The sequence below is a fragment of the Monodelphis domestica genome, chromosome 2 (assembly GCF_027887165.1).
Source record: "Monodelphis domestica isolate mMonDom1 chromosome 2, mMonDom1.pri, whole genome shotgun sequence".
Taxonomy (NCBI): Eukaryota; Metazoa; Chordata; class Mammalia; order Didelphimorphia; family Didelphidae; genus Monodelphis; species Monodelphis domestica.
This window is the reverse complement of record NC_077228.1, coordinates 429157794-429184800: the sequence shown is the minus strand read 5'-3', so window position 1 is coordinate 429184800 and position 27007 is coordinate 429157794. Positions and strand designations below refer to the sequence as shown.

At 39.3% G+C, this 27007-nt stretch overlaps 2 protein-coding genes across 4 annotated transcripts in view; one reads left to right on the top strand and one right to left on the bottom strand.

Moving 5' to 3' along the window:
- KATNA1 (katanin catalytic subunit A1) overlaps positions 1–1879 on the top strand; it is a 32731-nt gene extending 30852 nt beyond the window's left edge. For both annotated transcript variants that reach the window (XM_001370854.5, XM_056818921.1), the window contains exon 11: positions 1518–1879. In XM_001370854.5, coding sequence (XP_001370891.1) covers positions 1518–1716 — 199 coding nt within the window. In that variant the 3' untranslated portion in view covers positions 1717–1879. The remainder of the gene's footprint in view (positions 1–1517) is intronic.
- Positions 1025–26958, bottom strand: GINM1 (glycosylated integral membrane protein 1). Of its 2 annotated transcripts, XM_007484707.3 has the most exons (8): positions 26782–26958; positions 18837–18896; positions 17849–17945; positions 10300–10451; positions 9371–9527; positions 7453–7583; positions 4558–4721; positions 1025–3547 (listed from the first exon to the last, which is right to left on the bottom strand). In XM_007484707.3, exons 1-8 carry the CDS (start codon positions 26908–26910, stop codon positions 3442–3444), a joined length of 996 nt encoding a protein of 331 aa, XP_007484769.3. In that variant the 5' UTR covers positions 26911–26958; the 3' UTR covers positions 1025–3441. The 2 variants fall into 2 exon arrangements, with proteins under 2 accessions (XP_007484769.3, XP_056674900.1); XM_056818922.1 differs by lacking the exons at positions 18837–18896; positions 26782–26958 and adding an exon at positions 14303–14610.
- Positions 26959–27007: the final 49 nt, after the last annotated feature.

Below are 27007 nucleotides of genomic sequence, written 5' to 3'. Positions count from 1 at the left end.
TCAAGCATAACACATTGAAACACTTTTTTGGGTGACATAATCTCCAAATACTTGTAGACCCTTTGACCCAATATCACTACTAGGTCTGTATTGCAAAGAGATTAAAAAAAAAAAGGAGGGTGGGGTGGGGAAGGACCTACTTATACTTTTTTTGTGGTGGCAAAGAATTGGAAATTGAGGGGATGCCCATTAATTGGGGAATGGCTAAACAAATTGTGGTATGTATTGGTATACTGTTGTGCTGTAAGGAATGGTGATTTATAAAGGGCTGGAAAGACCATCGACTGATACAGAATGAAATAAGTAGAACCAGGAAAATATATATAGTAACAGCAATATTGTAGAGTGATCAAATATGATAGACTTTGCTGTTATTAGCAATACAATGATCCAAGACAGTTTTGAGGCACTTAGAAAAAGAATGCTATCTACCTCCAGAGAAAGAACGGTTGGAGTCAGAATGCAGATGAAATCATACAACAACTTTTTAGTTATTTAGGTTTGTGTGTTGATTTTTTAAGATTTCTCACGAACAATATGGAATTATGTTTTGCATGATAGTACATACATAACCCAGATTGAATTGCCTGCCAACACTGATTTTATATATATATTAGTGTCCTACCTCCTTGTCCTCCACTTTTGCAAAGAAGTGAAGGGAGAAGGATCTTCTTTTGTTTGGGTCAACGTTGTTGAATATAATTTTGTAGCACTCTGTTTTAATTGTTTTGTTTTCCTTTAATGATGTATAGTGGTTTTCCTGTCTCTGCTTACTTCACTCTCCATCAGTTTTGCTGCTTCTCATAATTTCTTATAGGACAGTAATAATATTCCATTATATCCATATGCCACATTTTATTTAGCCATTCCCCAACCTATGGGCATCCTCTTTGCACTTCTGTTACCACAGAAAATTCAGCTATAAATATTTTGGTATATGTAGCATCTATTTTAATAGTGTACAATATGTTTTCAGATAGGCTATACATAAGTGGTATGATCAACTTAAAGTAAATTGATAACATTTTTTAGCTATTTAATAAGCATTTATTCTGAGTTCGCCTAAGGGGGATAGATACAAAGATTAAAAAACAAGGTCCTTGCCCTCTAGGAGCTTACAGCCTAGTATAGTAAATGACACATATGCCAATAATTATAATACAAAACACAAGTGCTGAAGAAATATACACACATACATGCGCATGCATGCTTCAAGAATTCAGAGAAAATTTCCATCTTGGGAAGGATCAGGGACAGCTTTGTAAAAGAGGCATTATTTGAACCAGGCCTTGAAAGATAGGCAGGACTCTGTCATTTAGCACATTAGAGAAGCATTTCAAGTATGGGAAATATTAAGTGTATATAATACAAATACTGTTTTATTGCACAGGTAGTAAGATCATAACTTATAACCATTGTAACATTCTATTGTAGCAACAAAGGGTTTGTTGTTTGCAGCTTTAAGACCAGACCCTTGCTCCACGTGAAAGATTTAATCTTTTAACTTTCTTTCAAAGAGATGCTTCCCTGATGGCCATGAGAAGGCGCATTGAAGGTTTGACACCTGAAGAAATCAGAAATCTTTCCAGAGATGAAATGCATATGCCTACAACTATGGAAGACTTTGGAATGGCTTTAAAAAAGGTTTCTAAGTCAGTATCTGCTGCGGACATTGAAAGATATGAAAAATGGATATATGAATTTGGATCATGCTAAATTCTTTTTTAAAGTAAACTGTGAGAAACCTGCCTTAAGTTGTTTCAATAGTAATGAAAAGTAGTATTTCATTGCACTGAGTGCTATATTTTTTTAAACTTTCATAATGATAATTATAAAAGGAACTCATGATTCTGAATAAATGTAATTTTTTTAAGCTGCAGGGAAACTTGACTCAATTTGTTAACTCTTGCATTAAATCTTTTTTTATTTAATAGTATTTTACAATTAACTCTTATTTGAGGCTATACCTTCATATAGACTTAAGAGATGATGCCTCTTTTTACATTGTTTCATCTATTAATAGAGGAAGAGAACTGATTTCAGCCACTTTTCAATCCAAGTAATAATGGAGCCAGCCTTGTGTGCTCATGGATGGAACTTTTAAGAACAGTTTTGTTCATTTAGATAAACCAAAGAGGAATAACTTTGAACAAGGACCTATAGTGCCCTTCCTACTACTTTCAGGATCCTCTGCAAAGCTAGAGAAGGTTTTCCTCACCTTACATATTTCATTAAGCATTTGAAGAAATATGCAGGAGTCTTACCTGGCTCTATTTTCATGTCCCTGAGAAGAAATTTGCTGTAGGGGCAGGTAAATACTTATTTCCAAAGTTTTATTCAGACACTCATTGTAAGCTTATTTGGGGACTTAAATCAAAAGCATTTTATAAATGATATAGAATTGACAAATGAGTTATAAAACCTTAAATGATTTCCTTTATATTTTTTCTTCTAAATATATAGAATAAATTTCCTTATAAATACGTATCATCCCATAAAACTAGGACTGGCTATTTGAGCATAAGTAGACTGCCATCTTCTGTAGATTTCATTAAAACAAACATTGCTTTTTTATTTAATATTCTTTAAAGCTTAAGTAAACTTTCTTATGACTCAAAATAACTTGTTCCATTTTCAGGTGTTCCACTGAAATAAGTGTTAATAAATATACTTAAGTGTTTAAGTCCATTCATTGCACTAAAAGTAAAGTCAGAATAGCTAAGTAAAAACAAAGTACATCAGTACTAGATTATCTTAAAACTTTGTATTGTTTGTTCACTGAAATTTAGTAATGTTGTCACTGATTTATATTGTGGGAAATGAGTCACCAGCATAAGTTCTGACCCATCATAACCCACTAAGTATATTTACCCAATTCCTTCCCTCCCCAGTAGATTTAATCTGCAGTAAGAATGTTTGACAATTCCATTTGGATCCTGCTGAGTTGCCTTGGTCCAAGTACAATGAAGTAATAATGCATCTCAAGGTTCTTCATCAAAATTATTAATGTTATACAAAATACAAGTCAGATAGTTAAAAGTGTTATTTTGGAAGTGCCTCCTAAATTTAGCTTTTCATAAAGTGCTTAAAGTCCTCGTACATTACAATAAGAAAAAAATAGATGTAATTTTCTTAATAAGGCACCTAGAATTATTGGCTCAAAGTCTTTTTTGGTATGCAAATATAGGTATGGCAAGTCTTTGTTTACTTTTGTTGATTTCCATTTGGCTAACTTTACCGCTCTGCCATACTTTAGGAAGTCATATCTGACTTCACAAGTTAAATGCTATATCCTCATTCTCCAACCTCACCTAGAAGGCCAAGCTTAGTTGTGGCACTGTTTTTCAATATACTTTTATTCTTTATTTAAATTATACTTTTCTTTGATTGGGAATTTTGGCTCCATGTGGCAGGTTTCAAAATGGAAAAATGGGGCATGTGTTAAATACATATCTTCTCTTCAAGAGTAATCTTTGGTTCCTCTGTTGTCTCTGAGATGTTAGGGTAGTACTTATGGTAGTCCACTTTATCCAGGTGAAGAATTCCCCTGAAAAAAGGATTTGTCTTAATGTAATACAGAAGATACTAAATTTTCCTACTAGATAAGGGCATAGACTTTGTTGATAGATCCTAAAATAACAGTTCCACAAAAGAAGGTAGCTCGGACAGTACTGGTCAAAGGAAATGGGGCAGGGGTGAAGTACCAGTGGGGCTTTAAGATCACTGCCTAGGGGATAGTCCTGAAAGAGGTAGGAGCCTGCAACTCTCACAGGCTAAGAAGAAAGATTATCTAACCTAGAAAAAAGGAATGCTATCCTTACCTTCTGGGCACAGAGATTGTGTTTTTATTTTATACAATAAAGCATTTTATTTTAAAATACTTCCTTTTTGTTAATAACATTCTCATATACTATGCTACTAGGTATTATGCCATACTAGTAGTATAGTACTTGATCCATTTGGATTCTGCTGAGTGGCTATGGTCTAGATACAGTGAAGTAATAATGTACCTCAAGGGTCTTTACTGAAATTTAAATTTTATACAAAAAAAGTTAAAAAGTGTTTAATCTGGAGACTTAAATTTAGCTTTTCATAAATTGACTATTAATGGTTCATATTATATTAGTATAACAAGTACCTATTAATAGAGTATATAAGAATACATATACATTATACTGGTAATAGTATATAATTGACTGAAGTATATCAAGTTTGTAGGCTATCATAATTTCCTTCTTGAGCTAAAACAAACTACTAGAATCTAGCTTCAATATAGCTATGAAGAAAGCTATATTTCAAGGCTGGCTGACAAGGTGTTACTATGTTAATAACACTGACCATCTTCATGAAGATCCATTTTTATTAGCAAGAAGGCTGAAATGAGCAGGTCAATTATGCTGAGAAACTTGGGAAAACATGGCCTATGTTTTCAGGGTTCTCCTTTAATTAGGGAGAAAGATTTACTGAGTGTTCCTGAACCTAAATGACAAAGTGGAGTGGCAGGGAGAAAAAGAAAAGCTGGAGTGCTAATTTTCATTAAAAATGATTATTACTTACTTGGATTCATAATGAGGGAAAAGCACCTTCAAGATGGCTATAACTATAGCTGCTCCTATAATTCCAAGCACCATGATATTCATAAACATAAAAAGTACTGGGAAAATATTGATCCAGAATTTACATATATATTTTCTGAAATCCTCCATCAACTGGCAAATTACCTTAAAAAAAAAAAAGACAAGTTAAAATGTATAATGTGTAAGCTTTAAAGATGGTAGACTTAACTCAAAATAGATTTTTCATCTTATGTTTCTGTTCCCTGGTTAGCTGGCCATTGACGATAAGGGTCTTTTACAAAAGCATATTGATTTTACCCAGTACAAATTCAATATGAAACTAGTCTCTGGCTAATGCTCTGAAATCCTTACCCCCACCCCCCCGACCCCAAATTTCTTATATCCAGTTAATACTAAAATTTATTAAGTATTTACCTTTTTCCCCCAGGTTCATTCTGCAGATGACCACCATTCTGACCTGTCCTGCTTTAACAACTCATTCCTGTAATAATCTCAAAAAGATTTCTACCTTTGTCCACCTCCCAGAAGGAAATGCTTCTCTTTGTAAAAACTGATTCTACTTTGATCCTATATTCTAACTTTTCTAGGACATTTCCAGTTTTTCTCTCCCTTGGCTTTCCAACAAACTCTACAAATGTGTTCATATATCCTCTAACCTTTTCTTGGGTATTTTAATTCATAGGATCCCTACTTCAAGTTAAAATTTCAACCCCCCCCCCCACCTCCACTATGAAACTTTAAAAATTTCAAAGTAATTTCTTTTACTTTCTTAAAATATACTGAATCCTTATTCTCTTGCAACTTGAGTACTGCATTCATCACTAAAACTGCCTCTCAATGGCTATTTTCAAATATACTCTCCTTTTCAGTCATTCTCTTCCTTAATCTCTCTCTGCAGCAGTTAGCGTTTTTGAAGACATCTTTGACACTCCTACCTCCCCTTTTTCTATCATAACATCACCCTCCTGCTTCTATTTTTGTGACCATAGCTTTTTTCCTGACTCTTCCCTCTCCCCTTGATAAGTTCAAATTCAGCATATTTAGACTTTCTGCTATCTTGGCCACCTGAGCAGAGGCATACATACCACCCAGCTCCCAACTACCAACTCTAGCAAAGAAAAACCTTGAAATTTACAGCAGGCCAAATAATGATTGAGAAATCCAATGACAAGGTACAGTAAGTGACTTCTTCCATTTAAGAGCTGCAAATATAGCCCAGATCCTGAGGGTGACAGGAGAGGATGCCAGATCAGGCTAGGCTTTCAAAAACAACCAGAAATAATCCATAGCCTGCAAGAGTGGGATTTGCTATTTCTTATAATTTGGGGTATGCAAGAATATACAAACATGAAGAGGGGAAAAGTCGACATTAGAGGAGCCTCAGTTTTCTGAAATGGACAAAGGACAAAAATTTGGCATAAAAGTATATTAAACAATCAGGAAACAAGCTGGGGATGAAAGGTTAAGGAGGATAATATTAGTAATATTAGAGGGAACAATCAATCACAATCAAAACAATTTTCCTGGTCTTAATGAAATTAAAACATAAAAAGAAAATTGCAATCAAAGGTCATGCCCACCAATTAGGGAATGGCTGAAAAGCTGTGGTATTGTAACAATTGTGGGCCTTGTCTCTACTATAACTGCACCAATCAAGGAAGGAAATAAGTATTTAATATGTGCACTGTGATTCTCACAACTATCCTGGAAACTTAAGTGCTGTTGTTATCATCCCCATTTCGTAAGTGAAATGTCCAATGAGAAGGGAGTTGAACCCCATTTCTCCTGAACCCAGATTCAGCACACTACCCACTGTATTGCTTAGCTGCCTTTATTGGTAGAAGTTCTTCCCCAGGTTATTGTGCAGTTGTTTTGTGACTCCATTTGGGACTTTCTTGCCGAAGATTCTGAAATGGTTTGCCATTTTCTTCTCCAGCTCATTTTACAGATGAGAAACTGAGGCAAATAGGGTCACACAGCTAATTAGGGTGTTTTGAGGCCAATTGAAATAGCCATTCTGGAGAACAATTTGGGACCATGCCAAGGGACCATCAAAGTGTGCATGCCATTTGATCTGGTAACACCACTGCTAGATCCTGAAAAGATCAAAGGTAGAGGAAAAGAACCTACTTATACAAAAATATTGTTCTTTTGGTAGTAGCAGAGACCTGGAAAATGAATCTTTTGGGGAATGGCTGAATAAGTTGTGGTATCTGATTACAGTGGAACACTGTTATGCCATAAGAAATGATGAACAAGATCACAAAAATAAAAACCTGGGAAGATTTCTATGAAGAGATGCAAAGAAAGTGAGCGGAACCAGGAGAACATTGTACACAGTGACCACAGTAGTATGATGCTCCAGTGTGAATGACTTCAGTATTATGAGCAATATAAAGATCCAGGGCTCTTCGGTGCCATGGAAGGAACAGACAGGGTCTGAATGCAGCCTGAAGCAGGTCATTTCTCACTTTATTTCCTCCATGAATTTTTCTCTAGTGTAAGTGATTCACAACAGGAGGAAATATGGATGGTGAAAGGGAGAGTAACACCAAGTGCAAAATGTCAGAAAACAATTATTGAAAACTATACCAACATGTATAATCTGGAAAATAAATAAACTTTAAAAAAGCGTCAGGCCAGATCTGAACTTGGGGGGAAAAGGAGTCTTCCTCATTGTGCCAGCTAGCCGCCTGGTCTTCCCCTGGAGCTTTTTACAGTGTTGATATCACAGGTCCAGGCAAAGAATCAAGCTTTCACATCAAATCACACAGATTTCTATATTAAGGGACCTGTAGGGCTCCAACCCTCAGGCTCATCCTTTTTTCTCACATGGGTCTATGCTTGAAAGACATTCGGAGATACCGAGAGTTACCTTATATGAAGATGGAGGCTCTGCTCGAAGTGGAGTTTCGGGTAACTTGTCGGGCAATGGGTCTTCATTTATGGTTGTTTCCACATTCCTGACAAGGTACTGGCTAGTTGTCTGCAATGCACTAGGGCTATCTATTGAAGCAGAAGAACAAAGTTAACGCTTCTAGCTCTCTACCACTAACTTTAAGGTCAGGAAATGGATCAAGATTGAGGCCATAAAAGTCAGTACTACAGAAAGCAACTTCAAAAGCCTAATTATCTAGATTTCTTAGAATGAGCATTCCTAAAAGAAAAATCCCTTCCTGAAGAGAAAATGAGGTTTATCTTAGATTCTTTAAGAAAACTATGGAGAGCCCCAGATCTGGAGATGGGAGGTCTTGGATTCAAATTTGACATGGGAGGTCTTGGATTCAAATTTGACCTCAGACACTTCATAGCACTGTGACTGGGAAAGTCACTTAATGCCATTTGCCTAGCCCTTAACTGCTCTTCAGCCTTGGAACCAATACTAAGTATCAATTATAAGAAGGGGTAAGGGTTTTAAAAAAATAAATCTATAGGGAAACAAGCAAAAATAAATTTTAACTGAAGTAACAAAGATTTCTACTAAAAGCAAAGTAGTTTCCCCTTTAAAGAGAACTTTAAAAACAAAACATACTTAATGTTCTACTTAAGAGTATAGACAATTATGGCAGAAGAGATCTACCAGGGGTAGCTGGTTGACGCAGTGGATAGAGCCAGACCCAGACAGGAGGTCTTGGGTTCAAACTTGACTTCAGATACTTCCCTAGCTGTGTGACCCTGGGCAAGTAAGTCCCTTAAATCCTCATTGCCTAGCCCTTATTGCTCTTCTACCTTAGAAGCAATATGTCATATTAATCCTAAAATAGAAGTTAAGGGTTAAAAAAAAAAGCTCTACCAGACAATAGAATGGCTCTAAATCTAGAGCTGGAAGGGATCTCAGAAGCCATCTACCTCCCTATTTTACAGAAAAGAGACTGAGGCCTTGGGAGGTTAAGTGATGCCAAGAATAAGCACAAGAGGGAGTATTTGGGGTTGGGTTCTCTTGACTCCAGGCAGCACTCTTCCCTGCCCTGTATTGCCCAACATCTCAAAAGAGATTCCCATAAATCCAAAACAACACAAAGGGCTTCCTGAAAGAAGCTTATTTCCTAATAATGTTTTTGGGACTAAAAATATCTATCAGCAATTATAAAGAGCTCAGGCTGGATGACTTGTAGGAAAGTCTCCTGTACTTTCAAAGATCTCAAACTGACTCAACATCACTGGCTGCAAATGATGGCACATCATGATCTCAGAAGAACCAAGGGATTTAAGAGACTTAGATATCAGTGGAAAGGCAGGCACACAGTACTGAGAACATGCTTTACTGGAAAAGTCAGTGGGCCAGCTACTCTCAAAAGGCAAGAGCATGACAGTTCAATTGTGAAAACAAATGAAGCATATCTTCTTCCTCCTCTTTGGACTGGAGGAACCTACGGATGCCAAATGTTCATCAGTTAAGTTTCACTTAACTTTTTCTTTGTTATAATAAGGTAGATAAGTTTCTGTGAGGAAGGGAGGATCTATTGGAAGATAATTATGGTATTTAAAAAAATAAACATTAAAATGAAAAAGAAGAGGATCATCTCCAAGGCACAGAATGGGTTTTTCAGTTCAGAGAGGATTTATGGAAAAATGTAGACACAATCAGAATGACCATTATCCGTATGAACGGGTTGCAATCCAAACCATCTATGAAGGTATTACCTGATTAATAGAAAGGGAATTCATACCATATAAGATCACTGATACATTAAAGCACTTAAGTAAGACACTAAAACATTCTAATACTCAAATGATTATTCATTAAGGTATTTTTTTTAATTCATACTGAGTTTGTGTGTATGTGTGGTTACCTTTTTGTGAGAGATGAGGAAATGTAAAGAAAACGTCATTGTCTCTGGGAATAGAATACAGTATGCTTTCCTCTAAAGGAACAGTGTAATTTGAACGTCGGTGGACTCTGTGGTTTTTCACTAAAATACCAACTTCAATGACAACTTTTTGTTGAGCCTGTGAAAGATAAAATAACCAATTCTTTATTTTAAATGACATTGGTTCATACATAAACTGAAACCCCATTTTCCTGTCTAATCTTTCTGTAGGTTCCCAACTATTGACATGACCTAGAGTAATAATTTTTTTCCAAGTTGGGGAAAAATTTCCAATCTTGCCACATTTTGCACTGTCTTTTGTAGGTCCTACTTTTAGTTCTATTTAATTCATGTTATAGAGACATAGCTAGGTAGCAGAAATGAAAAACAAGTCTAATTGCTTCAATTCTTCCCTCTAGTAGTATTCGTAAATGAACACATATGAATGTGATTGATTGTTTTTATGCTAAATAATTCAAAATTTAAAAAAGGTAAAATGAAAACTCCAAAATATTAGGGGATTTGTAGGGCTCCTTTATGACTACTGAATAGCAACCCCCTTTTTTTTAAACCCTTACCTTCCACCTTAGAATCAATACTGTGTATTGGCTCCAAGGCAGAAGAGCAGTAAGGGCTAGGCAAAAGGGGTTAAGTAACTTGCCCAGGGTCACACATCTGGGAAGTGTCTGAGGCTAGATCTGAACCTAGGATTTCCCATCTTTAGGCCTGGCTCTCAATCTACTGAGCTACCCAGCTGACACTAATATCAACTCTTAAATACTTTTTTTCCAAACAAAGTCAGAAATATGATAGAAGAAAACACGATCTAAAATACAGAAAACTCATGGCACAATTGTTTATAACTTTTTTGGTAATTACTAAGTTTGAAATACAGAAGTATGCTCTCTTACTTTTTTCCCATCAATGTCTACTACCTCTTCTTGAATGGCAATCATTTGTACATTGGAACTGGATGCCAGAGGCCATTGATGAACTAATATCCGTATGCTGACAGTTCCAAAATATCCTTTGACCTTTAGGTTTTCCAAATTTTCATCCTCCACTATCAAAAAGAAATAAGCTTGTTAAACAGAAATAATCAGAAAAGTAATTTCTCTTAATTTAATGACATTTACATAGAGCAGAACAGCCAATATTGTATCCTCTCTCCTGCCTTTGCTTTTTCATCCCCCTATCCTCACTGCTGTTGCAAATTTACAATAGCATTGATAAAATTGTTATGAGGTCTTATAGCTACTTACATGATTTTTTGAAATAAAAATAAATGCTGGATAGTATGGAGCTTCTATGAAATGATGCCACCCAAGGAACACCTCCAATTTTCATCATCTCATTATGTAAGGTGAAAATAAAGTGTCAATCGCAGTAAGGCATATCTTTAGAGCACTTGAGAAAGAACCCTGAATATTACTTGACTTCAAATAAAGTAAATTCATTCCAGTGATGCAAAGGAGCCCCAACACAGTAATGGCGTCTAGGTATCCCCAATTTTTTCCTAAGAAGAAACTATTTTTTGAATAGTCTCAAGTCTGCTCATTACCCAAAGCAGTGATGTCAAGTTGCTAATCACAAACTCCTCTCTAACAATAATGCCCATCAGCTGCAAAGGTGAGACGAGGCGGCAGCAGCAAATGGTTTGGAAGGCAACCAGGTAAGGCTCTAATGACAGAACATCTTTGACTGCTGGAGCATCCTACAAAAGACCCCAAAACAATGCACACAAGATGGTCTGCAGCAAAAGAAGTCCTATCACTTATTTTCTGTTCCCCAAATGATGATGAAAACGATGACACTTTTGTAGCACTTTAAGGTTTGCAAAGCACCTTATGTCTAACTTGATCCTTAAAATAAGCCTCTGACACAGGTGCTACTATTATTCTCATTTTTCTTTCCAAATGGAGACTGGCTTGAAGAGATTGCCCAGGGTCATCACACAGCTATTAAGTGTTGGAGGCAGGATTTGAACCTACGTCTTTTGACTGCAAGACCAGTACTCTATTCACTATACTCTGCTGCCTTTATGTGACCATTGTCAGCTAAGGGATTAAACAGGAATAAAGATGTGCATTTGTTCATGTAACAGATAGAATGTAGCTCAATCTGATCCAGTTCTAGAACCTTTGGTCCACCTCTTCAGTCAGCTAGGATTGTGCCTAAGCATGTGATTTCAATAAATACCATGACATATATTTTTAGAAGCACTCCTGGAAGAACTGGTTTCTCCCACTGCAATCTCCTCTGCCTCTAAGGCTCTAACCATGTCTCTGTATAGATGGTAAACAGGTTTATATCTCCATCCCCAACTTCTTTCTTGAACTCATTCTGCCATGCACTTGGAGCTGCCTCTTGAAAATCCATGCAAACTTGTAAAACTGAGCCCTCTTCCCCCCCATCCTGAGAGAGTTCCTACTCTTGACTTTCCTATTTCTGTTCATGGAACCACCACCAGCCAGATGCCAGGATTATCTCTGGTTTCTCCCATCCTCCACATAAATCTGGCCCATTCCTGTTCTACTCTATGGCCACAACCCTAGTTTATGACTTCAATATCCTTTTAAGTGTTCTCTGTACTTGCCTCATCCATCTAGCTCCATCAGTCCTCCATACTAATTTTCCTAAGACCATGAGGTGGTGCAGGGGATGGTGCTGGGCCTGAAGTTAGGAAGACTCCTCTTAGCGAGTTCAAGTCTAGCCTCAGACATTTACTAGCTGTGTGACCTTGGGCAGGTCACTTAAAGCTGCTGGCTTCTGTTTTCTCACCTCTGAAATGAGTTGGAGAAGGCAATGATGAAGCACTCCAGTATTTCTGCCAAGAAAACCCCAAATGGGGTCACGGAGTCAGACGACTGAACAATAATTTTCCTAAAGCACAGTTCTCTCTGATGAGGCCACTTTCCTGTTTAAAAGTTATCAGTGGCTCTTCCTGGCTCCTCAGCCTGGGGTGCAAGATCATTCACAAGACAGTCCCAGCCCAATCTTCAGTTACTTCCCTATACAAACTTAGAGGCACCTTTTTCTGTGCCCATATAGTGCTTGGCCCTTTGGTGAGAGGAAAAGCCCTGCCAACACCTAGGCAGAGAAGGCCCCCATGAATGGGGAGGTGGCAGAGCATCCTTCCCCATCTTGGAGATAGCACAAAGACCTGTGGTGATCATAGAGGGTAGAGGCCCCTACAGATGTCCTCACAGTCTCCTCAGCCTCCGACATCTGTGAGCCCCTCGGAGAGCAGGAATTTGTGGTGGGGTTTTATTTTTGGTCTTTTTTGTATCCTCAGCATTTGGCACAGGAACTAGCATAGAGGAGATGCTTCATCAATGCTAGCTGACTAGGAAGCCCTTCTAATCCTTGGTCCTTATCCTGAAGAGTTCTCTCCCTTCTCCAGATAGTAAAAATCCTCATTGCTCCCTCTCTTGGGACACTGATCACAGTCGGTCTTGTAATTTCTTGTGCACATCTTATTTTTTCTACTCTGCTATGCATTCTCTAAGGTCATGAACTATGTTTCATTCATCTTGGTATCTTCCACAGCACTGCTGGGAATATTGTAAATGGCTATGGGCTCCATTAATGAATTTTTAATTTGTTAGCAAAAGGCAGCATGTAGCTTGGCTAAAAATTAGAAACTGGTTCTGTATAATTGAAAGCATAGTCCTGATTTGTGAACACTTTATTCCCAGAATCTTTCATTTATCCTGTACCTCCGACCTTCTTAAAGTATAATATATGAGGAGAGAGCGCTACCTGGAGGAAGGAAGACCTACATTCAAATCTCTGATCCACTCACTCACTCTGTGATCCTGGACAAATCAAAACCTCGCTTTGCCTCAATTTCCTACCTGCAATATAAGGAAAATAATAACATCTACCTATCAGAGCTGTCATGAGGATACATGAAATAATATTTGTGAAGCACTTTGCTAAATGCTAGTTACTGAATTTGAGTGCGAGAGTCTAGTTTAGAATTGTGGCTCTGTTCCAGAATGTGTGACTTGGACAGAGTCATTCTCCTCTCTGGCTCTGAGATTCCTGACCTCTAAAAGAAAGGGTTTGAATTAAATGTTTTCTATGGTCCTCTCAGTTCTAGATCCACAAGTCAATGTAAGATTGACTTGTCAGAAAGCAGACAGAAGAAACCAACCACAAACAAACCAGTTTGTGTGAAGAAACCATCTGTCAGATAAAATGCTGACTATGGATATACACTGTTCTGAAGACCAGATAAAGAATTACCATTCAGGTAAAAATGCTATTCAGAATGCCCATTCATTGGCATGTGATTACTCTTTAGGGTTTGAAGTTTATAACTAAAGAACTCTAAATGAAATCACCGTTTGAGGACCCTGGGAAGATTACAAGAAGACATCTGACAGGTTAATATATCTTAGAGCAAAGACAAGTCACTGACCCACTACCAGAAGGCTCTGATTTGAGGCATGGAGAAGACAGGCAGCCAAAGAAGCAGTTATAGGAAGAAACACAAAAGAAGTTGGAGGCAGAATACACAAGAGGCTTCCAGCTAAATTAGAGGCTCCAGGGAATGGGGAGGGCTCTCAGGCTTCACTCTTCTCCAGGGTCTTCTATAGAGGTGGTGCTTTCCTCTGCTGTCCTCTACTATCAGCACTCATTTTAAGGAGAGGAAAATTATAGGTTTTGTATCTGTTTTATTGCAGATCTCTGACTTAAGAAAACTGCTTGTCACCAAACAAGTACAATGTTGATATATGTACCTTCCTACTGTATAGGTTTCCATAGGTATGTTCTCAGAACTGTATGAATACTGTATATTGGGGGAAGATTGTCACCAAAGTCCATGGGTAGGTTATTTTAATTTTTCTTGCTCTGGTCTTCTATTGAGTAAATATAATTCTATTCACCTTTTCACCCAACTCTCACCTGGGGCTCCAAGAAGCTGTAGCATGCACAGTAGCCACACGGCTGTAAAAACCATCTTGGCTGGTGGGTTAAACCAGGTGGAGGGTAACCAAAGGCCTCCAACCCATGGGTGAGTCAGGAGGATGTCCACCTCAAGCATGGGAGATGAGAATGATTTGTTGCAATGGCCAGGAAAGCACCTGAAGCAAGCACTGTGGAGCACTTAGAGATTGGTCAGACACTGAAAATGTTAAGGTCATCCACTGCATCCTAGGCCAAGCCATCCCCAGCCATCCTGACTTTTGTCTTGCCACTGGACTTTGATGACTCTGGAAGAGAGAGTGAGGCTGGTGACTTTGTGCAACACTGCCCCTTTTAATCCAATTCATCAGCAAGTTAGGATAGCAAACTTTGAATGTCATCAGTCTTCTTCAAAATGAAGGGCACAAGATAATTATTCCTGTTTTTGTCTTCTATTACCGTTTACTGAGTAAATATAACATTTTCCTCTTGCTCTATACTGAGTAATTTATGGTATAACTTTACACTGTATTATTGCTTTTGTCTTGTTTAAGAGTTAATGGTGTCATTGGGGGCTGCTTTTATATATCATTGGAAAGCACACCTGTGGAGACTCAAAAGCAAAAGTGACAAGTGCCTTTCTGAGAACTGCTAGTGTGAGTATGGGTTAATGAGTGTTAGTTATGAGTGAGCCAGCTCAAGGGAAAAAAGTAGAGATTTACACCATACCTATGCTAGGCTGAAATCCAAAATATTCCTTCCCCCTCACCCCACAACCCAATAAACAATCAGTAAGTGCCTTGCATATAGGATGAAAAGGAATTGGTCTTTTTCCTGACAGAGCTTATAATCTAGGCTGGAAAGAATTTGTATGAAAATGACTACAATGTGTCACAGAATAAGATTTATGTCCCTAAGAGAACTCTAACAGAGACACAAGTACTTTGTTTGAAGGCAGAGGGACTACTTTTGTTTGGAGGGTAGAGACTGAAAAGGTGGCCCAAAGTTAGGTCTTGAAAGATGTGAAGCTGTTATTTCAGGAGCCAAGAAGTGTTCTGAATATATGCTCCAGGTGCAGGGATGTGTGAACAGAACTGTAAGAAGGCAGGACCAGACTGGGGAAACCAGTTTGGATGGAATAATGGACAAAGAGGCAACCAGCATAAAACTTGAATGGCAAGCTAAGTAGAAGCCAAATTAGAGACTGGCTTAAATACCAGCTTAAGGAACATATATTTTATTCTGCATGCAATATTGAGTAACCATAGGTTTTAGCAGGGAAATTATATGATTGGACCTATACATTAGAAAAATGACTTTGGCAGCTATGTGAAAGATAGACAGGAAGTAGAGAAAGACAGGAGTTAAGGGGGACCAATTAGGAGCTTATTACAACAAAACAATGGTGAGGAAATGAGGACCTGAACCGGGTCATAGAACAAAGAACTGAGAAGGAAAAAGGTCTAGAGATTATGAAGAAGTAGAAGGGACAAGATTGGATGTGGGTGGTGAGCAGGAAGGAGGCATCAAAGATTGCACAGAGGTTTCCAGGATGGATGATTGGGAGGAGGATGGTATTCACAAAAGAAATTGGGAAATTAAGAGAAGCAGGGTTTGGAAGAAACTCAACTTTGGATATGTTGCATTTGAGTTGTCTGTGAAACATCTAGGTGGAGACACTGCCCAGGCACTTTTATCTCAGAAGACAACAAATAGATCTATAGATCAGAGAGCTGACTGCATAACTCTGTCAACATGCATTTATTAAGGGCCTACTATGCTCCAAAAACTGTATCAAGTAAGCCCTGGGGATACAAAGAAAGGCATAAGTAGCCCCTGCCTTCAAGGAGTTTACATTAAAAAAAAAAATTTTTTTTTTAAAAAACCCTTACCTTCCGTCTTGGAGTCAATACTGTGTATTGGCTTCAAGGCAGAAGAGTAGTAAGGGCTAGGCAATGGGGGTCAAGTGACTTGCCCAGGGTCACACAGCTGGGAAGTGTCTGAGGCCAGATTTGAACCTAGGACCTCCCGTCTCTAGGCCTGGCTCTCAATCCACTGAGCTACCCAGCTGCCCCCAAGGAGTTTACATTTTAATGGGGGAGGCAACCTGCAAATAATTATACATATAAGAGAGATATACAAGGTAGAGGGAAGGCACTAGCATTAAGGAAGACTAGGAAAGCTTTTTTGCAGAAAGCAGGATTTTAACTGAGTCCCTAAAGGAAGCCAAGAGGCAGAGATGAGGAGGAAGGGTATCGCAGGCCTGGAAATAAGCCACAGATTCAGGAGATGGTTGTCATGTACAAAGAACAGCAAGGATTTGGACAAAATGCCATTGGATCACAGAGCACATGGAAAAAAGTCAAGTATATGTGGAGGCAGTGATTGAAGCTATGAGAGTAGATGAGATGGCCAAAGAAGAAAACAGCAAGGGAAAAAAAGAAGAGTTAATGACATTTACCTTGGAAGATATCCTGATGGGGGGAGGATAGAGGTACAGGAATAGGAAAGTCAATGAAGGAGTGATCTGAGAGGTAGAACCATCAGGAGAAAATAGTGTCACAGAAGCCAAGAAGGAACAAGAATACCAACAACAGAGAGGTCAAGAGCATGAATATAGTGATCAGAGAGGAAGAGGTCACTGGATCAGGCAATCAGGATGTCATTAATGACTTTCCAGTAGAGAAAGTTCTGGAAAGAAACCTGATTGCAGGTGACAGGGGAATGGAAAAAGCAATGAGTAGAGTAAAGACTATTTTCCAGAAGTCTTGACAGTGAATGTTAAGGAGAAAAAGATGAGAGCTTGGGAAGATTATGGGATATATATATTTTTTTAAAAACTGAGGAGATCTGGACAGGTTTGTAGCTGGAGGGGAGAGTCAGCAGAGAGGGAAAGAGTGAAACTTTTAGTTTAAAAAAAAAGCTATAAAGAAAATGGCAAACTTCTAAAGGAAGCATGACACTGCACATGAATTATAACCAGACTGAAAAAAAATATTTTTGCTGTTTTATAGTTTGTTGACAAATGGATGTCTTTTCAGAAATGTCTCACATTCAGGAAATGAAAAGAGGTATGTGAATTTTCTCTCTACGTAATAGAATCATATTATAAATTTAGAGCTAAAGGGACTATTAAAAAAATCATCTATTCCAACCATTTTATAGCTGTCAAAATAAGGTTTGGAGGTTGAATGACTTGCCCAAGAACACAAAAGTAGTTCAGTAGCAGGTTTACTATTTTTCTTGGTTTGCATGGTTATTTCATTTACTAATTGTATCATCACTAATTTGACACTGACCTACCTTAAATGCAGCTTCATAAGGTCCAACCTCAAATGCAAGACCTGCATTTTAAGAAAAACAATGTACAATGCCAGGTATAGGCAGCACTGAAGATGAAGCACTAAAGCTATAAACAACTATAGATACTATTTATTCCTATTATAATCTATGCTATTAACTTGCATTTGAAAAAATAAACCCAAGAGTTCTTTATTTTGAACCATTACAACAGAGCCAGTGTAGAAATAATCTAGTGGTACTCACCTATGAAGGCCTCACCCCTTATTCGGGTTACACCACTCTTTAAGGGGAAGTCATTTACATATATCTGTCCATTTTCATAAATAATATTAAGAACAACCTTAAAATAAAACACAAAGTTTACATTAATTCTGACAATTTATTGATGATGGCAAAATCTTATAAAGATTTTTATTATAAATAAAAAATAGAAGGGGCAGGGGCAGCTAGGTGGCTCAGTGGACAGAGAGTCAGACCCAGAGTCAGGAAGTCCTGGATTCGAATGTGACCTCAGACACTTCCTAGTTGTGTGACCCTGGGAAAGTTGCTTAATCCTAGTCATCTAGCCCTTACTGCTTTTCTGCCTTGGAACTGATACTTAGCAGCATTTCCAAGACAGAAGATGAGGGTTTAAAAAAAATAGTAGAACTACATATGATTTGGGATAAAAAAACCTAAAAAACTGAAAAATAAGTACAGGTGTCCCTTCCACATCTCAACTTTCCAGCAAAGTTTTGAAAGATCACAAGTTGACATAAAAAAATTAAATGGAAATTGTTTGGGAATTTTTTGAAACTGCAGACAACACAAAGAGGTAGCAGATAACACAGAAAAACATACACTGTGTATAGTTTTATATAATATCAACATTTTTCTTTTAATATCATAAACAAATCCAATTTATTTTTTAAAGTTAAAATGAACAAAAGTTTGTAAAAGGAACATGAAAGCCAGCAGATGACACGTCAAGAAATTTAGAGATATTTTAACATTAACCTACATATAGCCTATGACCAAAAACTTAACCCAAATTTTACAATAACATACCAAATATACCCAAATAAAGGAAAAAAAACTGAACTTCCTTTCTGGTATAGAAGGGAAGGCCAAAAATTTTTACACATATTTTCCAAGTTTCCTCTAACCTCTCTACGATGTGGAAGGGATACCTATAAATTTAATTCAGACAAATAGCATCTTATATTAAAAGAACACAGAAAAGAGGACAAACCTGTTTCTCATGGAGTTCCCCATCATCTTCCAGGGTAGTTACATTAATTTTGATATTGTCCTGCAAGTAACAATGACATTACTATAGTAGTTGGTAAAGGAGTTTGGGAAATATGTGCGCCCTCCCATTGGGACCTGCAACTCCAATGGCATGGGAAACTATGGATTTGTATTTGGAAACTTCTATAAACTGTAGCTAAAAGTTGCCTACAACCATGGCTATAGCCCGTCTGACCATCTCAGCATGCCTTCCTTCCCCTTCTCAGCTAAACTATCTATGCCAGTGCCTGCAATTCCCCTCCTCTCAGTCCCTTAAAACCCTCTTTACCATAACTGCTGACCTCTTTCCTGACCCTCCTCCAAGCAGTGGGGCTGCTCCTTCTCAGGCTCCTGAGAAGTTCCTTCTCTTAATTCAAGGCCCCAGGCTGGGTTCTCTCTTTTTCCCTCTCTAAACTTCACTGTCTCACTTGGTGATTTTGTCAGCATTCCTGGGTTCAACATTCATTTCCATGGCAAATGATCATTGGATGTATCTCTTCTGCTCTAATCTCTCTCCAAAGGTCCAATCGTGCCTTACCAGGTTCCTGTTGGACATCTTAAACTGGCTGTTCTGCATATGTATTAAATGTAACATCCCAAACTGAACTCATCTTTCCCTGCAAACCCTCCCGTACCCCTCATCTTCTCATAGCTGTTCACTGTTCCTGGATTCTCCTTGTCACCCAGGCTCAAAACCTAGGCAGCCTCTTGGATGTCTCAGCATCAGCCTCCACTGTCAGCCCCCCAGCCCAATCAATCTGTGGCCAAAAGCCCATCGACTTCCCCTGGGTCCCATCTCTCACACACCACCACACCCTGACACGGGCACAGATGTCTGCCTCGCGTCTCTCCTCACTCCAGGGCATCTTCTACTCATTGGCCCAAGTGAGTGTGCCATTTCCCCATCCCCTGCAGGATCCGACAGAAAATCCTCTAGTCTACAGTTAAAGCTTTTCATCAGGTGGCTCCCCTCTCCCTTTTCCAGTCTTCTTCCTCCTAGCAAGCACTTGGTAATCCAGAAGCTTGGCTTCCTGGCAGGTACTTATCTCCAGACTGCATTTTCCAAGCCGGGAAGGCTTCCCCTCCTTATCTCTGCCTCCTGGCTTCCTTCAATCTAAAATCTCAGAAGCCTGTCAGGTCCTGTACTGCTAGCACCTTCCCTGTGGATGATCTCCCATTTATCTTGTATATACAGTGTTTGTACCTGGTTATTTGTATGCTATCTCTCCAATAAGATGGTAAGGTCTTTGAAAGTGGAGATTTGCCTTTTGCAACACTTAGCTAAGTGCTTGGCATATAGGAGGCCCTATATAAATGTATACTAACTGGCTGACTGGCACTTAGTAAGCACTTAATAAATACTTATTCATTATACTCAATATTAAAAAATGATCCATGGCTAGAGGTTTATAACTTAAGAGTTTTAGTGAGCTGTCTACAGCTCTGAGGGTTAAGTGATTTATCCTACTAAGTCACCTAAGGTTGTTTGTTTTTTTAATGGTCTCAATTTTCTATTCAGCAGAAAGATTATAGTAAGAAAAAATAATTAAATGATTGGTGTATAGGTTAACTGGCTACATGGAAATGGCCTCTTTCTTCCACCTATTTATATAAAGGCAAAAATTAGTTCTCTTGCCAAAACAAGAAGCAGCATTTATCCCAAGCTCTAGCCTGTGATTTTTTCTTTCTTGATCAATAGGGGATTTCTGAAAGGTATTCTAGAAATGAGTCTGGGTCAATTCCAGAGGTAGTCCAAATTTAGGTTGATTTTTAGAGAAGGCCTAGATTAAAACTTTGGCCATGTCCTAGATTATACTCAATTTCTGGGGTTGACCTGAAGATTCTTTAGATTGGGATAGTCCTTCTCTCAGCATACATACATGGGTCTAAATCTAAAGCTCAAGTTAGAACCAGAATGCCCTCTGCAAGAAGGAAACAAACATTCACTCAGGTATCAGATCTGACGTTTCAATATTAAACTTTTAATCTGAATTGCTTTTTTTAACCCCCTGCCCCCCCACGACCTTTGAGTTTATCAGTATTAGGAGTTTGGAAGAAAGACCTCCCCCTACCAATAAGCAAATTAGATATGCACCTTTTCTGCAATTTATAGTGTTAAGAGATGTTTGGAGCTGGTAAAGGTTAATTAAGTCTCTTGCCTAGGGACACAAAGTCTGCTAAAAGAGATGGGAAGGGGCAACTAGGTGAGGTCCTGGGTTCAAATCTGGCCTCAGACACTTCCTAGCTGTGTGATCCTGGGCAAGTTACTTAACCCCATTGCCTAGTCAGTACTGCTCTTCTGCCTTGGAACCAATATACAGTATTGATTCTAAGACAGAAGGTAAAGGTTAAAAAAAAAAGAGAGATGGGACTTGATCTCAAGTCATTAGGGCTCTGTCTGTCTTATTTATCAAACTTAATTCTGCTAAATGGATCTTGGTATTTCCCAGAGATTTTTCCATCCCTTCCCCTCCTTGCCCCTTCTATCCTGGAGACTAATATGTTTCCCCAATATAGTTAACTTTGACAAGCTATTCTTTGAACCTTTTTTTTTCATTATTCTTAACTTTTAGCTTTGTGTTTATGCTAAAAACAAGTTTTATAGGTAACGATTTTCCAATCTTATTTTTAGTAATTTACCACCCTGTTTTAGTTTCATAGCAGGATAGTGTTTATGAAAAAAGTTTCCAGGATTAAGCACAATTTAGCCTGGGAGTAGGATCTAACTCACTTTCTTCTGGATGATTAAGAAAATCTTGCAGTAATTTTCAATCTAAAGACTCAGTTATCCCTCACCTATCTCTGACCTGACATTCTGAAGAAGAACTAAACAAAACATTTTTTATTCTTTTCTGGAACCCTTGCTTTACTGGAAGTTCAGGAAAGTGGGCCAGGAATGAGAAGCTCATCTACAGTACTTTAGGGCCAGAAGAAACCTTTTAGAGAATCAGGGACATAGACTGAGAGAGAGAGTGGATCTTCTAAGGTTATCCATTTTACATTTGAGGAAACTGAGTTTCAGAGACAGAAAGAGCATTAATAGTCACCACCAATCTAGCACTTTATAGTTCACAAAGTGTCCAAGGTCACATAGGTGGTAGTTAAGTGGCAAAGCAGGGTGAAGGGATCATAAGCACCAACCAATCTTGGGGTGCTGAAATGCCTACATGGAGGTCTCATGGTAAAGGTCAAGGTCCATTATAAAACAAGATTTTGTTGCAAAGGCAATTTTCTTGTGACCATATCAGGAACTCACGGGGTTAATAAGTGCCCAAGCCTTCAATGGAAATAATAATCAGTGTGGTCTCTACCAAATTGACTATCTAGCAAACTTCCACATCTCCAGTGACCATTCTGACCCTTTGGATTTCCTTACAACCTACTTTGAAATTGACATTTCAAAAGCTCCCATGTAGATAGGTAGGAGGATTTGCCAGTCCTCCAGTATTCCTGATAACTTCTCATTCAAGAATCTTCTTTCTTTCATCTTTCCAATTTCCTTAGTAAATATTACAGGCATAAAAAATGTGAATTTTGACCGTAATAGAAATTTGTTATTAACCAAGTTATAACTGGATTGATGACTTTGATAACCAACTGCACAGTTCATTCTGTAAGTTTTTGATTCAATCAGATAATCAATGAGTGTTGATATGCTAATAAAAGCACTGGCCAAAAGCCCCTGGGGGGTGGGTGGGTGGAGGCAAGGAAGATTCTCTGAACCTAATATTGTGTTGGTGTCTTTCTTCTTTTCTTAAATTCCATATTTCCTGCTCAGACTTCTTCTGTAGTTTAGAACACTGGATGTGAACCCAAGTCCTAATCCAAAACTCTTCCCCTGGTTTTTTATCCAGCTAAGCCTCTAGCTTAATCTCTGATTTTATAGATAAGGATATAGATAAGGAGACAGGCCCAGAGTGGTTCAAGTGGCACACAAGTTAGTGGCAGAGTAGACTAGAACCCAAATTTCCATCTTCCTATTTATTATATACCATTCTACTTCTTGGGTTCAATCAACCAATTAATAACATTAGTTAAGCACCTACTATGGGCCAGGTACTGTGCTAAGTGCTGGAGATACAAAAAGAGGCAATAAATGGTACTTGTCCCTTAGCAACTCACTTTTCTATTTTTTTATAGTGGCTCCCAGGGTCCTCCTCCCCAGATTCTCTCAGCTCAGAATCTTGTCTCATATATATATATATATATATATATTTTAAACCTTATTTTATTTGGTCATTTCCAAACATAATTCATTGGAGACAAAAGATCATTTTCTTTTCCTTCCCCCCCCCCTCCCCACCTCTCCCCTAGCTGACTCGAGGTTCCACTGGGTATCACACGTGTTCTTGACTCGAACCCATTTCCATGTTGTTGGTATTTGCATTAGAGAGTTCATTTAGAGTCTCTCCTCAGTCGTATCCCCTCCCCCCTGTAGTCAAACAGTTGCTTTTCCTCGGTGTTTTTACTCCCACAGTTTGTCCTCTGCTTGTGGATTGTGTTTTTTCTCCTAGATCCCTGCAGATTGTTCAGGGACATTACGCCGCCACTAATGGAGAAGTCCATTATGTTCAATTGTACCAATGTGTATCAGTCTCTGTGTACAATGTTCTCCTGGTTCTGCTCCTCTCACTCTGCATCACTTCCTGGAGGTCTTTACCGTCTCCATGGAATTCCTCCACTTTATTATTCCTTTGAGCACAATAGTATTCCATCACCAACATATACCACAATTTGTTCAGCCATTCCCCAATTGATGGGCATCCCCTCGTTTTCCAATTTTGGCCACCACAAAGAGTACAGCTATGAATATTCTTGTTCAAGTCTTTTTCCTTATTATCTCTTTGGGGTACAAACCCAGCAGTGGTATGGCTGGATCAAAGGGCAGACAGTCTTTTATCGCCCTTTGCGCATAGTTCCAAATTGCCCTCCAGAATGGTTCTTGTCTCATATTTTACAGAAGAAAATGAGACCACTTGAGGGGAGCTCACTCTTCTACCCTCTTGCCCAGCTCCTGTTGCTCAGGTACTTTCTGACACTCCTTCCACCTTTACCCCTGCCTCATGAGATGAAGTAACCTTGCGTTAATCCCCTTTCAAAAGATCCCATCCCTCTCCTTTAATAGCCTGATCCCTCTGCCATCACCATTCTTTTACTCATTTTCAGTCTCTGATCATGTCACCCATTCTGCTCAGTGAACTATGGTGGACCCCTAGCACCTTTGGGAGAAAGTACAAAATGCTCTGTTTGGTATTCAAAGACCTTCATACCCTATCCCCCTCCTACCTCTCCTGTCTTCTCCCACCTTCCTTCATACCACATACTCTTCTAAAGAGTGACAGTGTTCCAGGATCAAGACACACCACTACTAGCATTTTCTCTGGCCCTCTCCCATACCTAAAACATTGACTGACCTACTCCCCTAACTACGGACTTTTCTGACTTCCTTTTAAGGCCCAAAGAAAATCCTACCTTTTACAGAAGCCTTTTCCAAACCTTATTAGTTCAATCACCTTTCCTCCAATTAATCATTTCCTGTTTAGTTTGCATGTATTTGTTTTTTCTTGTCTCTGCCATTATCAAATTGTAAGCTCCTTGGGGCCCACATGGGTAGCTCACAAAACTCCTCTGCTAGAACTATTCTCACTCTGACCTGTTTCCCCATTTCTCCTAGCTCCCCAGCTCCTGCCCCTTTCCCTAGGCTAACAACTTACTCAGATCTCTCTCTTTAGAGCCTCAGGCCAAGGAGTCAGAAATCCAATTAGAGCCAGTTCTTTGGGTCTCCTTGGATGGAGTCTCTTTACTGTGAATCCTGGTTTTCTTGACATAGGGCATGGTGGGAAAAGCAAAGAAATGGAGTTTGAGGGCACAAAATTGAATCTCAGTTCTGCTCTTTCATTTCTCCACAGATTTGGCTATGTTGCTTAATTCTGCTAAGCCTCACTTCCCTCACTTGTAAAATGAAAACGTGAAACTGCATGTTCTCTTAAATGCTATTCTTCTTCCTTATTCATTCTCAATGTCCTCCTCTATTTTCTCAATGCAATGAATCAAGACTAAAGACAAGAATACTCCATTGGAAAAAGGTATACATATATTATGAGGCACAAGCATAAATGAAGTCTAGTTTCTTTCAACCACCTCCTTCTGATAACCCAATTATAGTAAAGTTAAAGGTATATTCCTTTAAGTGCTACAACTAAATATTTTTACTTTATTTAATATTCTATTTTCCTGGCCTCTGTTTCTGATAACCTCTTGAATGAGTAAAATCAGAGTTCATAGGCCTATAGTCCAGTATGGCTAGGAACAACACTTTGTTGTCATTTTTGAGTCATTTCAGTAATGTCTGACTCTTAGTGACTTCATTTTGGGATTTTCTTGGCAAAGAGACCAGAATGGTTCACTATTTCCTTTTCTAGCTCCTTATAGGGATGAGGAAACTGAGGCAAACAGGGTGCTCTAACTTGCCTGGGATCAACCATGTCTGAGGCCAGATTTGAACTAAGGAAGATGAGTTTTCCTCATTCCCAGGCCATTGCTCTCATCCACTGTGCCACCTTACTGCCCTAGGAACAACACTGTTCTTAAAAAAATTTCATAGCTTTTCCTGGTTCAGTTCCAAAGGACTTACTAATAACGGCATCACAGATCCTAGACTCTCCAGTTTCATCACCATTTGTGCAAAAAGCAATGAAATTCCAGGTCTAGATAAGAATCTTTCTAAAACTGGGGTGGGGAGAAAAGATCATGCAATAACCAGGAATGATGAAATCTCAAGAGCTCAATCACTGGATTTAAAGTCAGCAGCCAAAATGAAATTATCTCCTATTATTTTGGAAGACACGAATGTTTTCAATTATTCTATGTGGTGACTTACTGGAATGCCCCAGCAGAATTGAAAGGCTCTTTTTTTCTTTTTCCTATCCTAGAGTGGTAAATAATTTCTTAACTAAAAAGGTTGGCATGACTGAGGCCAGGTCCTCTGTACTGTCAATGACTAAATTTATGCTTACCAGTTCCAGACACACCTATTTTCTCAAGATTCTGCTGGCACTGAACTCTTAGGACTTGCAATGAAAAAAAAAAAAGGCTACTAGGGTGGCGTCTTCCATTTTGAAACCTTTCCTTATCCCTACCATCCGAAATGCCATTGGACAGGCAGCAGTGGCCTCAAATGGTCATTGAAAAAATCTGGCATAGGCAAAGGAAGTTCAGGAAATTGTTCACTGGGATTTTGACCATCTTCCGACCCTGTTCGTAGGCTGGTAATACAACATGGGTGGATGCTGCCCCCCAGCACCCTTAGAGCTGATCCTCTGTATCATTCTCCCTTTCCAGGAACGCAGCTGCCAGTCATTAGGCAACTTTCAGATTTCCTAGCTTGATAAACACAAACTTCCAGCAGCTAATCGCCCCAGCTCTGCCCCGGAAGGCGCCATTATGAAATATTAAAGTGACTGGAGATTTATTTTTCGCTCTGGTAAAGCCCTAGAGAAGAGAGAAGTTAGGCAGCTCCAGGGAGCAACAGGTTTAATCGTAAAACTTAACCGGAAATAGTCCTTTCTCGCTTGCTCTAACTAGCTCCCTCAACTCTTCACCTCGTGCCCGTGCCCGTGCCCTTGCCCTTGCCCCCTCTCGCCCCAACCAGGGCTGCTCCGAAGCCCCAGACCCCGCTCCTCCACCTCTCCTGCCCCGCTCTCTCCCCGACCCCCAGCACTGGCTCTGACTCCTCACTTAGTTGTGAGAGGGGAAGCCGGGGCTGTCAGGTCCCCAGCGGAGTCATCACGGCCCTCTGTGCCTGGACAGTGTCCCCAGAGACGTTCCCCGAACGCCCAGCGCTGGGACCACTACCCCAGCTAGTACACGGTTCCCTGCCGAGCTGTCCGCGCCCGCCCGCTCGCTACCTGGGTGAACGAAGCAGCTGATGGCGGCTCCGAGGCGCCAGCCAAGAGCCGCCCGGGAGCTTGGAGCAAGGGAAGCAGAAGCAGCAGCACCAGCAGCAGGAGAGGAGCGGATGGCGGCGCTCCCTCCATCTTGGTAGACGGAGCAGGCCTCCGAGAAGGCGCGCGGGGGAGGGGGACCCGAGGGGGGCGTGGAGGCGGAGCCAGCCGGCCTGGTGAACTGGGCTGG

Excerpts from the sequence above, each read along its gene's own strand:
- GINM1 (XM_007484707.3), bottom strand. The coding sequence starts at position 26,910 with ATGGAGGGAGCGCCGCCATCCGCTCCTCTCCTGCTGCTGGTGCTGCTG. Across the intron at positions 17,946-18,836 it reads GGGAACTCCATGAGAAACAG|GTTGTTCTTAATATTATTTA; the intron begins GTTTGTCCTCTT and ends TTTTATTTTAAG. Across the intron at positions 3,548-4,557 it reads TTCCCTCATTATGAATCCAA|GGGAATTCTTCACCTGGATA; the intron begins GTAAGTAATAAT and ends TCCTTTTTTCAG.